Source organism: Protomyctophum bolini, assembly GCF_963924005.1.
Source record: "Protomyctophum bolini genome assembly, chromosome: 7".
NCBI classification, from domain to species: domain Eukaryota; kingdom Metazoa; phylum Chordata; class Actinopteri; order Myctophiformes; family Myctophidae; genus Protomyctophum; species Protomyctophum bolini.
Window position 1 is genome coordinate 16,197,760 of NC_137868.1, and position 15,000 is coordinate 16,212,759.

At 42.3% G+C, this 15,000-nt stretch overlaps 1 protein-coding gene across 1 annotated transcript in view; it reads left to right on the plus strand.

Moving 5' to 3' along the window:
* The first annotated feature begins 14,021 nt into the window (after positions 1-14,021).
* Positions 14,022-15,000, plus strand: part of cadm4 (cell adhesion molecule 4) — a 234,152-nt gene continuing 233,173 nt past the window's right edge. Inside the window, exon 1 of the mRNA XM_080767145.1 lies at positions 14,022-14,310. Coding sequence (XP_080623271.1) covers positions 14,244-14,310 — 67 coding nt within the window. The 5' untranslated portion in view covers positions 14,022-14,243. The remainder of the gene's footprint in view (positions 14,311-15,000) is intronic.

The window sequence follows — 15,000 nt, forward strand, 5'->3', positions numbered from 1 at the left end:
ATAATATAGGAAATAATAATAAGGAAACTTTTTTATCAACTTTATTGGGGATAAAAAACATGAAAAGAAAGTAGGTCCTACCCTACAGACTAAAATAGTCGATAAGCATGGGTTGAGAGCTGCCCACCTATTAGGCAACTTTAATATAGGATAGCAAATTTAATAACGTGTGTGATGTGTTTTAACCAACCCATGATAACAACAACAGGCCTAACTATGAAATCTGTATTCTCAGAACTCGGCCTTCCCCATGCAGTCACCCGAGAAAAAGAACTAAGGATCTTCCACTGGAGTTTTTAGGCATTACTTTGAATTCAGTTATACCTTTCATGCTTCCCTGCCTGTTGAGAAAACACAACGGATCTCACTGTTCATCTCCAACATCCTCGCTGCGCTCAGGTGCCCCAAACGGGGGCTGCTGTCACTGCTAGTGACATCAATTTTTGCGATCCATGTCATTTCATTCCACAAGATAAATCCTTTCTATCCCACGCCACGTGCTTGGAATATAAGTTGGGCTGGCCCTTCACTACAGAACCACAGAACCCTGGATGAACTCTGGAGAGTGGAGCTACATCCCTGGATGAACTCTGCAGAATGGAGCTACATCCCTGGATGAACTCTGCAGAATGGAGCTACATCCCTGGCAAACCTTTCTTGCATTTGCCATGAAAATAGAACAGAGCGTGGCCTAATGGCCTAATGAGTGGCCTAATGAGCCCTGAGCTGGCTGTGTGTGTGTGTGTGTGTGTGTGTGTGTGAGAGAGAGAGAGAGAGAGAGAGAGCTGACTAAATAGCAGCTGGATCTAATTACAACCATAATTTAGTTGCAGCAATTTCCATATTTCTACCATATTATTGGCTAATTTGATTCTATTTAAATGTATTTGATTTTATTGTATTTTATTGACTCTCAGTTTATACACGTACACACACATTCACGCTAAAGGACTGCAATAGAAATAAACTTCAAACTTTTCACCACTTCTTTTTGCATAATATGCCAAAAAAAGAGCATTTATTTGTCAATAAAGATCTCAGGTCAACTGCCATATATCTCCAGTTTACATCATTCATAAAGGATGGTCAAGCTCTCTGGCTATCATGTATTTTATTTACAGATCATGTTTTGTTGCACCTTCACTCCTTGACATCTCACTGACTCTTTGTTCACATTCTCATTCCAGAAATCCATAGCTTTAACACCACTCATACTGTATATCCCCATCTGCAGGCAGCTTCCCAAGATGATGACTCCATCCTTGACAGCTTCGATCCTCACACACTTTCCTCCTACATTACCTCCCTGGATGGATGGAATAGTTTCAAGGCCTTTTCCATTCCACCTTCCATTTGCCCTTTCATTCTCTCAATGTAACATTCCACCACTAGCTTTATTGGAATGCACACAGCGTACTCCATAGCCAAGTCTCGTCCATTCAGATTTACCTCAGGGGCATATATTTATTTTACTGGCTCTCCAAGTTTGACCACATCACATTCCCACATGAGTGGGATAAATCACCAGACCAATTTTCCAGCCATTCGTTCTGGAGTCCCAGCGCACGTTATCAAATCCTTCACAAGCTTACCTCTACTACATACTAGTACCGTACCGTATATCATCATCCAAGATTTTCCTGAAGCCTACACTCATAGCAGCTCTTATGTTGGGAGCCCTAAGAAGATGAGAGTATGCCTCCACCCTGAGTTTCTCTCCTTGGGTTCCCTGCATCTTTTTGCTTGCACGGGAAAGCAAAAATAGGGCACTCACAATACAGTGTGGCTATTACATCATGTTATATCATGAAATACTGCACATGAAACATACAAACCTTAGCATCATTTTTTCGGGCATGCATAATAGGCGAACATTTTGTGAAAACACATGAACATTCTGTGAAAATACCATATCAACTAGATCAGCTATTTTTGGAGAAGGGATTTGTTATACATGGGTGGAAAAACTAAGGGGCCAAGTACATACTTCTGGGGGACCCTGCATGGTCAATAAAATATACAGAGAAATTGGACTTGTACACTTCATTTCACAGACAAACCACAGATTTGACATGATTTCAAGAAAGTAATACAATCAGTCAGTATTTAGTTGTTTAGATTATATCACTAGTTTCTTTGAGAAAGAAAGTTAGGAATGTGGCTGTAATAATGGCATTCAAACAGATCATATTGAAATTTTATTTCCTTTAGAGGATAGCCCCTTGAGATGTATCATCTCGTTTTAGAGGGGGTCCTCGGCCCAACACAATGAATACAGTACATAGACAAAACAATACATTAAACATGTCGACACAGAACAATACACTTACAACAAAACATGCTCTCCAAACCACTCAAAGACTACATCAAGACCAGAAGCAACTGCACTGAAACACCTAACAAAATACTAATAGTGTATTGTCTAGTATGTATACACTGCTTAAACACACTCCTTTGTTACATTATATATTTGTGACATGTTTGTATTGAATGAAACACAAGCAGTGTAGGGGTGATCAATAATCCAGTGAAACACAACTCTTGGACATCTTACATTTTCTCCAGCTTGTTTATCTCTGGCTCTCATCCACTATACTACAAAGCCTCTCTCTGGAGCATTGCACTGGAGATAGATGCCCGTATTGTGCATGTTGCCCCTTCCATCGCTCTGTGAACACAAGAACAAAACAAAACAAAAACATGCAGTTCAAGCAACAGGTATATGAGCAAGTGCACAAATCAAAACGTAATGAGCGGGCGTGTATGCATGCACAGCATCTAAAATAAATAATACAGAAATATAGGCTTACTGCATATGCGCACTGAAAAATAAACTCCCAATATTTAATTAGTTTATTCACAAAGCGTGTCGGTCACTTGAACCTTCAGATATAATTTCTCCTTTTTGTAGTTACTCATTTATTCTGCCACTGAACCCAACTGGGTTGCATGTGCACAACAAACATAATATATGTACGCACGCACGCACACAGTCACACACACACACACACACACACACACACACACACACACACACACACACACACACACACACACACACACACACACACACACACACACACACACACACACTCAGAGAATAAGCATAGACTCTAGTCTAGACCTCTTATAACCTTGAAACTTTTTGGCCCTGCCATCCTTTTTGCCACTCTGCCACCACACAAAATCCTCACGGGGGCCAACAGCTTCATCGTTTTAATTTTCTCCTCTGTTGCCTTGTAACCCCTAACGCTGTGCCATGGTACCATCGCTTATTACCATAACCATGCTCATAATGCCTGCAAATTTCATTACGCTTGTCTGTTGAAGTTATGGTTGGGGTTTTATGTGGTTTTTATTATTGGTGTGAGGCTGACCGTGGGCTGCCGTTAATAACGGCCAAGGCGGCGGTTTAACAATGACACTCCATTAACGGGTGCATGCGCCACGGAGCACAGCCCGGATAATGTTATTAAACTGATTATTCAAGCTCTCTCCGCAGCCTTTCCTCTTCTGTGGGCCATCCTTCGTTGGGTGCCTGCTTTAATACTCTCTACTATGCATCTCCCTCTGCAACTCTGCAAACTTCTGCACCCCTAGGTCAACACTAGGACTTTGGGATTAAGAAGAGAGCTCACTTATTGAGAGAAAATCCATGTCCAGTCAGCTGAAAGGCCAGCAAGAACCGTTTTGTTTTGCCCTTTGAAGCCGCCATGGGCGAAAGGATTCTTTCTCCTCTGTTGACATTGGACTACTGCTTAATTTATACTTGGTTGTGCGCTGGTGTCGCGCACAACTATATCAGATCTCCAAGTTCACCCACAAAGTTGTTGTTATGTTATGGTAGTTTTTACAGCGGCAACAATGTAGCAGAAAGGTTTGTCCCTGGGCTAGGGCTGGTTCTGAAGGGAGAAGTGTGTTCGCGCCCAGTAACCTTTTAACCTGTGTTGTCTCAGACAACTACTACTACAGACAACTACTTAGGTTGGTGGAGCAGAGGAGAGAATTCTGAGCTGCAATCCTCTTGAGGGCTCAGTCAAGAGTCCTATGTCTCTATTTTAGTTTATATTTGGATGTTTTCTTTTTAAAGATATACAGTATTTTTGGGTCTTTATTGTATAGTGTACAGTATGGTGACAGGAAATGGGGAGAGAGGTGGGATGGGGAGTCGAACCCGCGACACTCCGTCAGGCTGGCTTAGCAGCCTAGGTGCACTACACTATAGCCGCCCGGGCCTATTCTTGTAAGGTTTTGAACATTGCCAACATTCCCAACGTTGAAAGTGGTTAACAGCTAGAAATGCACTCAAGGGAGATACCACCCCGTGCCACACGCTGTGTCAGTGGGTCAACTCCATTAGCACTCCAGCATACTCCTGTGGTGCACTGCGTAGGCGGAGTCTCCGCGGCATTTAAAAGCCTTCAGTCGGCAGATATGCTGATATACAGCTCAGTATAAGTGGTTAGATCACATGGCTGATATACTAACATAAGCACGACATGCTGGGAAAGGTCTGCTAGCATGAGCGTGATGGTACAGTCAGACACTGAGACACATGACTATAAGAGGGCATTTTGCCCAAATATTCCTAAATGAATCAATATGGCGATTACAGCTGATGCTGACGTTTTTAGCAGAGTACAATACATGCAATATTAAGATAATACTCAGAGAGACCGGTCCTAGTGTTATCAGTCAGCCATCTTTATTTTAGAACTACCTGCGTCCCCACAGGGGGCAGTCTTATCTCTTATCACAACATCTCCCTTCTTATAAAAGCAAAACAAAACAAAAACTCAAGTGTAACAACAAAGTCATCAACTTTGGGAGAAAAAGGCAGTGGGCAAAACAGTGGGCACACCTTGAGATCACTCAAACAAAATAATCAGAGATAACCTTTAAAGGAGAATTCCATACTAAAAGGCTTTCTTACCTTTCTTTGTAGTTCCCCACCAAAGAGGTCCAGGTGTTATTTTGTGCAAAAGCTCCTTATTGGCTATTTCCCCTACCATAAGCCCTAAATGAATTGCATTGAATTGAATGGGAATTGAATGGGGCTATGGGGTGTTGTGCTAATTCGCTTATTTCCATCGCTCAAAATTATAATTTCTTTGTACATATCCTCTCTTCATAATGTAAATAATATCCCAAGCGGCACACTTTACTACTTATTTCGATGGAAATAAGCGAATTAGCATAACACCCCATAGCCCCATTCAATTCCCATTCAATGCAATGCAATTCATTGAGGGCTTATGGTATAGGGAAAATAGCCAATAAGGAGCTTTTGCACAAAAAAAACACCTGGACCTCTTTTGTGGGGACGTAACAACTACAGAGAAAGGTAAGAAAGATAAGAAAGCATTCTATCATGGAATTCTCCTTTAACCTGTGTCAAAGAGAACAAGCACTCATCAATCAGTACAATGTTTTTTTTTCTTTTTTTTCCCATCAGTCCTCATACCTCGATGGAGGTTTTACAGTGCGGCCTTTTCGGGTGGTTTTAGCCTGCTTGTCCTGTTCGTTCACCTGTGCTATTAAGATAATATTCAGAGAAACCGGTCCTGGTTTTATCAGTCAGCCATCTTTATTTTAGAACTACCTGTGTCCCCGCAGGGGTCAGTCTTATCTCACAACATAAAACAGAATGAGCATACAATACAAGATAATGCACATACAGCAGCCAGAAGGTGATTAGTAACATAGTTGTTCGTTGGCATCAATATCCCACTGGTCATGATTAATGACACAATGTTATTTTCTGCCCTGTGACAGATATGCAAAGCTATTTGTTTAAGTTACTGCCTCTTGCCACCAGAAAATGTTTCCCACTGCATATAAGAGCCATGCCCTCCCTCACCGCTTGTCATCGTTTTTCACCAGGAGGTGCCCCTGCTGTATAGAAAAAGTGCACCGAATAAGTAATATAAAGATGAATGCGTCCCATTTAGTCGTTGAAGAATCTCATCCTTATTTTATAGGAGCAGTGTGCAACTATTGAACAATAATAGGGAGAGCCGGGTCAGTTGGTGCGGTAGGACGGTTTCACCTCGGACTGGATAACATGCAACACCTTTTCGTCGCGTATTTCCGGCGACGTCATTCGATTCCACAGCGCCCGAAAGCCTCGCAGACAAAAAAAACCCATTTCCGCCAAAGATTGACCGAGCTACCTTTTGTGTTTTTGCACGCTGTAAGTATAGCGGAGACTGGGGGAGAGACAGGTCGGTTGACGTGCATTTTACTAATTCCCTCCCTGCACAGAGATTAATTCATTTCAAGTAACCAAACTTTTTTGTGAACAAGATACACTTTCAATTTTGGTGAAACGAGTCGGACACAATCGGCAAGCAAAGTGATCTCGCTTTTTATAGTTCCGCAGTTTTCGCCCTGCCAAAACCTTTCGTCCTGCCAAAAGCAAGATCACTTTGCTTGCCGATTGCGTCCGACTCGTTTCACCAAAATTAAAAAACACTCAGGGTAATGGGAGAGGACAAGTGTATCTTGTTCACAAAAAAGTTTGGTTACTTGAAATTAATTAATCTCTGTGCAGGCCAGGGAGGGATTAGTAAAATGCGCATCAACCGACCCTGCTCTCCCCTACTCCTAACCCAGAACGAGCTGGAGATTGAATGCATCATAAGAATATGACAAAACATAGACCAGGCTTGCACTGTGACCTTTGACCTCATGTTATTTACAGGACACACACAGAAAGATACCTAAGGAGGAGGTACAGGAGTAGTTGTCTAGGAATGACCCCTGTCTCCCTCTGATTTGTGTCTTCAAGTGTCATTGAGCAAGACATTGAACCGCTGCTCCCGATGAGCCAGGGGTTGCCTTGTATGGTTGCCTCCACACACAACCCAATAACTGGAATAAAATGGTGGCATTGTACAATACATTTAATAATCCCACTCCTTGAGTCCTTTGGGGTATATTTTTTTGTCACTGCACATTTGCACGTGCATGTTAAACCTGTCTTTTGCATTTACATCGGCGTGTGCCGAATTTGAAGTCGGTGGGGCGAACGGTTCTCGAACAGTACACACACACAGACAGAGACGGCCTACTTGGGAACGCGTGTGTCTATTTGAAGTCGGTGGGGCAAACGGTTCTCAAGTTTAGCATTACAACCGTACACACACACGCACGCAGACACACACAGAGACGTGGTGCATTTATAGTAGGATATTATGGTTAAAAAAGAGTTTGGTTCTAGTCAGAGGAGAGTTGATTCACTTCCTGTCTCTTTACAGTTCTATACCATCCTGTCTAAAAAGGACATTTTTTAAAAAGAATTATAGCAGCTGCTAAAAGGTAACCTCAGTGTAAACTGCAGTGTCACACATTGGCCTATTAGATTAAACCGTCACTATATACTGAACATGACTTCTAATTGACCAAAGCCCTGCATGCAGTGCCACTGTGCCGTCATCCCGTTCCTGTTCTCGCCACGGTCACTTGGCTTCGTACGTTCATTCCGCATATGTTGTGTCAAATGGCTGGAAGTGAACGATTGAGGTTCAACAGAGAGAAGCAGGTGTTCTCCCCTCATTACTCCTCAACAATGCCCCATCTGGTGCGAGCCGAGGCAGAGCTGCTGCCACCGACTACCCGCCAACTGGGGATCAAACCCTCGGCGAGAGGCTGACAGGGGGAAACGGAAAGGGATGGGAATTGGGAAATGAGGAGGACGTCTGTTTTCCATGCCAAAACAACAAGGTTAATGTTTTCATGTGGCGAGAAAGGAAATCATTGGACTGTAAGAGCAGGAACCTGAGGCCGCAAGCAGATTGTACACAGCATGTGAGTCTATAGGGCATATTTACAAAGATATTTACATATCAATTATTTTAAGCCTAGAATCAAGCCATCCAGGATCTTGGTGAATCATGCCTATGGAATCTTTGATTTTGTGGGGGGGGAATATATATATATATATATTTAATTATAATAATAAACTTTATTATATAGCACCTTTCATGTCATAAAATGCAACTGTCCTGTCAATGTCGGAACTGTGTCTTACTCTATGGCTCTGGTTTGTTGTCATCTGGCAGCTGCACTTGGAGAGCCACAGGTGTTGTGTACAAACTTCCAGAGATTGATCTTACATCATGCACTGTTCTAAATACATCTGACTGTGTTGCCCACCTCTGAAACGCAGATAAATGTGAGTAGTAGTACGTAATGGCCCCAACATACTCAACGCATTACCAATTTGCTGCAATCCTATACGTTTCATGTCTGTTGTCACACTCTCCCGACTGAGGGATATATAGGCTAATTTTAATGATGTCCAAACCACAATAAAGATGGCAGCGCATCTTGTGAATAACTTTATTGACATTGTTAACTAGAAAGCGGTGCTCTGCGGAGTTGTTATATTGGTGTGTAAAGCTGTTGCTTTATGATCAAGACCGGATTAACAGTGTGATGTCCTAGTGTGACCAGACATTAAGTGCCTCCCTATACTCTCACTGTACATTTATCAAAAGTTACATTTATTAAGACCATAGATTTACCTGAACGTATAAATTCCTATAGAAGGCTCCCCAGCCCCCACAAATACACAGTATAACATTATAGGTGGATATGGGCCTAAATGTCATACCTGCACTTATATTTATAGTCAAATGTAACTGCAACTCACATCCCAAGTTGGCTCGTCATGCTGAATGTAATTATTTTATTTTATTTTGTCCAGAGTTAAATTCTCAAAACGGGGGAGCGTGCAGCTCAGATGAGAGTGCTGAGGTTATCTCTTAACATCGATCGTGGTTCAATACAACAATGCACACAATACATCAAATAATTATCACTGTAATACATTATATTTGCCAGTAATGGCTTCATTTTTAGAAATCCCGATTGACGTTCATTTGTTTACATTTTGTCGAAAGTCGTTAAAACACTACTGAACTTACCTGGATAATTAAGACAATGTTAGTTCAACACAACTGCACAGTTCATGGACATTTGAATTTAATTCTGAATCAATCTTTTCTGTTTTCACAAGATCAAAAATGGTCATCAGTAATATCACGTATACAGACTGTAGCCAATCATCTGAACGTGACAGATACAGATCATATTAAATCTAACTTAATCTAACTAAATATCATTGTGGATTCAGGAAACCACATGGTTATAAATGCTTAAACCAAACCCAAAACCGTCTTAAAATATACAATAATGATTACTTTTTATTTATTTATATTATCTCCACAACTTTTCCTTTTTGAGCGGTGCTAGCCGCTCCAAGGAACAGCTTTGTGTGTATGTATTTATATTTATATATGTATGTATGTCTGATGTATGTCTGTCTGCCTGTCTGTCAGTTTGAGCACGGAATGCCTGTTTGTACCTTGACCTATTGAACTGCAGCTGCTGCTGGCAGGTGCAGGTGCAGGTCAGCTGGTCAGCAGGTCATCAACCTCCTGATTGACACACACACACACACACGCACACACACACACACGCACACACGCACACACGCGCACACGCGCACACGCACACGCAATAAAAGTATAGGCTATAGTTGCACTGCTCAGTTCCGACGGCGACGGGTCTGATTTTCATTATTGAAAAGAAAATAGCAGATCTACAATCTTTATTTTACAAGACATTGCAATGTGTTGTGAGCTTGCAGATCTGCCTATATATTCACTACTTTCTGAGGTTTCTCCCCAACAGCGACGATATGTGAAATCACCAGCGAGGTACCAGTACGAGACGACTTCACAAAAAAGTGCTGGTTCAGGATCACATTATAGGAAATGGGAGCACCATAGATTTATATGGGCAGCGCTGCATAAATCGGGGTCAGTTGGCTCTCTGTTTCTCTCAGTGGTGCTACAGTGCAGCATTTAATACCTGTGATTAATTGGAGTGATTGACTGCTGTTCTTTTATATGACAGTCAGTCAGCCCATTTCTCTGTTCTCTTGCAGCTATAGCTAGCCCCTATTTGGTACTCTGCTGTAGGGGTGCAACAGTTAATCGAACTAATCAATTTAATCGATAATAAAAATTATCGGTTTGAATAAAATGATACATTTTCAAAAGATCTACAAACTCACAGCGCTTTTGTGTTTGTAGTTTGTTTATTTTCTGGTTAATCTGACTAATTAACTAATTTACCAGTAGTTGATTATAGCCTATAGAGAATATATATAGGACCTTGACAGCAGAGGAACGAAAGGTACCTCAACCCGATATGCCATTTCCATCCGAGATATATAATTTGGACCTTGACCGTGTCATTTGACCTTTAAAAAAGGTCAAATGCACCTGCTATTCATGCATTTTAGTGGAAGTTGCTCAGTGGTGTTTTGAAGCACCCGGATTTCAGGGTCAGGGTTGACGCACGTTACGCACTTTGCCACTAATTTTGGCGCTCGATTTGACACTCACTGTATCATTATTTCCAAATATCCACAGTATATCATAATTAATCTGTTTGGCCTACTTATCATTTTCACCCAAATCTGGCCATCCATTCCCAACACAATCAATGAATAAATTATTTAATTAATTACAGTAAAGATGGTGCTGCCCACACGGCTTCGCTGCTCTCAGAGTATATAGCCTAGAGCAGTGGTTCCCAAAGTGTGGTCCGGGGACCCCCAGCGGTCCTTGAGGGAATTCCAGGGGGTCCCCAGATAAATGATAGTTTGGAACCAAATGGACCCTTAATGGGTTTGTAACTCTGAGAGAGTACAAATGGAACCAAATGGACGGCGTGTTTTGGTCGGACTGTATCATCGAAGATACTTTATTGTTCTATTTTTGCAACATTGGATGCAGCCTTTTCTGTAAACCAGTTTTTTAATCAATACCAAAGAGAAGAAGAAGCCTCTGCATTTTTACCAATGCACCGACACAATAGTGGTCACAACTTTCCTAATCAGTTACATTCTCTAGTCTATATCTAACGTTACAACCTTACAATTCATACATACAGACAGTCAATCATTGACATAAAAATTTCCTCCAAAAATGTATCATGTGAATTGTGAAAGGACTACACTTCCTCCGTGGAGGGATTCTATAGGCAGAGCAATAGGCCTATCACTGTCTGACACTGAGCAGGCTATAGGCTACTGATGGCCTAACGAGGGTATAGCCAACGGCTGATTGGTCTGGCTTATTAGCCAGGCGGGACAGTTCGCGAATCGCGCCACTTTTCAAAATCTTTCAATTGACTCACTGACTCCTGCCATGTGTCATGAATGCAACTTGAGACCAGGAGAACCAATGCTTATATAGTTTTCATCGTCAAGAGGTGAGTTTTGTTTTGTTTTCTTTAGCCTATAAGCTACATTAGTAGCAGAGAGAATAGGTGCATGGCTAATGGGCAGGCTACTTTTGTGTATTCTATTTAAGTTTTTCACTCGACGCCAACCTGAGCCAGGTGGCAATTTAGTCAAGCATTGCAATAGCAAAGTATAGGAACATTCCTATCACCTTATGTCTCGATAAAGGATTTTGTTAGAGGCCGCCTGGTGCCTATAATAATAATGACAGCGTCTGCTCTGTCAATGACGTGTGAGAGAGACGTATGTACCGTGTGTGTGTGTGTGTGTGTGTGTGTGTGTGGGCGTGTGGGCCTGTGGGGGGGGGGGGGGGGGGGGGGTTCGCGTCGTGTATTATTATTATTATTATTATAGTAGGCTATACGTGACTGATATATTTCTCATCTTTCTCTGCATGGCAGCGTGCAGCATGGGACTCTGCTGCTATACAGAAGACTTTCCTTGGGTAAGAGGCAAGAGCTGTAGGCCTACTGAGTCTGAGCAGTTGGAAATTGAAACACATGAATAAATAAATAAATAATATGTTTGAATTAATTTGAATAAACATGACATTTAGCTGTCACTCACAAGAGCTCCAGTCTATCGTTTACCATGCAGTCAATAAATGAGTGAGACAAACTTTAGTGTGAGTTTTGTTTTGTTTTCTTTAGCCTACAAGCTACATTAGTAGCAGAGAGAATAGGTGCATGGCTAATGGGCAGGCTACTTTTGTGTATTCTATTTAAGTTTTTCACTCGACGCCAACCTGAGCCAGGTGGCAATTTAGTCAAGCATTGCAATAGCAAAGTATAGGAACATTCCTATCACCTTATGTCTCGATAAAGGATTTTGTTAGAGGCCGCCTGGTGCCTATAATAATAATGACAGCGTCTGCTCTGTCAATGACGTGTGTGTGTGTGTGTGTGTGTGTGTGTGTGCGCGCGCGTGCACATGCGTGTGAGAGAGACGTATGTACCGTGTGTGTGTGGGCCTGTGGGGGGGGGGGGGGGGGGGGTTCGCGTCGTGTATTATTATTATTATTATTATAGTAGGCTATACGTGACTGATATATTTCTCATCTTTCTCTGCATGGCAGCGTGCAGCATGGGACTCTGCTGCTATACAGAAGACTTTCCTTGGGTAAGAGCTGTACTGAGTCTGAGCAGTTGGAAATTGAAACACATGAATAAATAAATAAATAATATGTTTGAATTAATTTGAATAAACATGACATTTAGCTGTCACTCACAAGAGCTCCAGTCTATCGTTTACCATGCAGTCAATAAATGAGTGAGACAAACTTTAGTGTGGGTGCAAAACCACTTTCAAAGATGTGGTATAGTTCTCATTATTCAAATGCAGTTTAAAATGTTAGAAACATGTCCATGGCATTCGTCTATACTTTAAAATTTAATTAATTTTCAGTCAGGTGGATTTCTTAATTTACCAGAAGCCAGTGCAGGCACTATACTGTATGACTTTCTTTCCTGAAGGGGTCACTAAAGATGCCGTTTGCAAAGGAGGACTGCTATTTATCCAATGTGTCTTAAAAACTATAATGGGCCTATCCCACTATGGGGGGAGGGGGGGGGGGGTATTGTGAAGAGAGAGAGAGAGAGAGAGAGAGAGAGAGAGAGAGAGAGAGAGAGAGAGAGAGTAAAGAGAGTAAATTGAAAAAGAAACAATTTTCATAATGGAACAGCACTCTTACTGGAAAACACAATCATGGTCAAACTGTGGGCCACAGCATGACGGTAAACTTAAAGAGCCCCTCCGGCGTGGCCCTAATAGGCACAGAGTAGCCTACAGATGAGCAGCAGCACAGGCCCACAGGGTCAGCCAGAACAAGTTTTTGTTCCAGGCTATTACATTCAGAAGCACAATTTATGCCGAACACACATAGGTCTACTCTCTAATACCCTCCTCGATGAGTCCTATTCTGTTTTGGAGGTGAGCCATATCTCTGTAGGCTATATATGTACTCTCTGACACATACAGACAGACCCCTGGCAGGCTGTATTGTGGCCTATGATATTATTCCTTGATTAAATCTATTAAGTCAAATCAATGGCGGCTCTCTCTCTCTGCATGGTTACGTGCATCTAATTATAATATGTACCAATTAATCTGCATACATTAATCTGCGTTTGAATTTACAACACAATAAAATGTATTATGTTTTAAATTAATTAATGATTAATGCACCATAGTCTTTTTCAAACAATAAACATCTGTTTTATTGTCCGGAAGTTAATCACTGCACTACACTAGACATTGTTTTCAGTCTATATAAGTTGGTTTCGTAATACATTAGTTGTTTGCTCGGGAAAGTTAACGCAGGTTATGAATCACATTTAGAGCGAATTGATTCCAATTAATTGGGATACGTTTCCCTTTCCCTCCAGCAGCTGCCCCCACTTTTCTCTCCTCCAGTAAAACTAGAGGCGCCAGACCACGCCCCCGTTCGTATACGCACACCCCCACACACCTGCTCTCGCCTCGCGATTGGACAGAAACGCCGTCTAATCCCGCCCCTCTGGCCAGCATTTTAAATATATTTACATTGTAAAGTAAACCGAGGGAAAAACCGGCCGAGCCATCATCATTATCATCACATTCAGCCACTTTGAAGGAGAGACAAAAGTGGGTGTGTGTAATATGTGTACGCGCATTACTATGTAAAGACTATTCCATTAGAACGAGCGCTTGCTTGGCGAAAAACAGCCGCTCAAACACACACACACACACGCACACACACACACCCACACACACTGACACGCGCGCGCGCAAGCACACACGCGTACCCGTACACATCCACGCTGCGAAGAAGGCGCTGTTGACGGGTGAACCTGCGGGTTCATGTCACTCTGATTTTTCTCCAAAGGAAGAGGAATACCGTGCGGTTGGAAGGAAGAAGAGAGATCAGAGGGAATACACAGCGGCGATGTCTCCCGTTTGGAACTACTGCGTCCCTCTGGCCATCATAAGCATCGCATACATTCTACCCACCGGTAAGGAACCCCAAAGGGACACATCTTGAATGCTTGTGCAGCTGCTGTGAATGAAAAGGCTTGATTGATTTAATGATTGTCCAGCCGTCTTGTGTATGGGCGAGAGTCGGAGCTTCTTCTTGCCATTCAAGTTTGTAGAAGTGCGTACTGTGCGTTTGACAATGAGTGAAAGCGAGCCCCACAAACAATGCACCGGTCCGCGGGCGATCCCGGTTGTTTGTCACCGACAGCCAGGGGTTTCTTTCCTAGGAGGAGAGAGGGCAGTCTAGTGGCTAGTGGCTTCCCTCTGCTCTGCTGCGGACCCCCTGTCAACATTGTTCAAGCTCATTATTGTGGTGTAGACCTGCATATGATTGCAATTGCATTAACCACTTTAGACGTAGGTTGCTGCTTGGGTATACGAAATACGATTCATTCATGACTATAGTGACAACTTCTGGGGAAATTTTCTGCTGGAAAGAAAGACCCCTTGAAATGAAAAACAAAAGTGAAAGCTGCTGACATTTGTGCACTTTACGTGCCCACGGGGCTCTATGGCGGGCTCGACAAAAGACGAATTGTATAGTTATCACGGCGGGGTCTGTCACCCGTCATGCGTCATCGTTTGTACCCATTTTAATCAGTCTCTATTGACAGAACACGACTGAGCATGTACAGTATGTAGCGGGACTGACTTCATGATATATGACG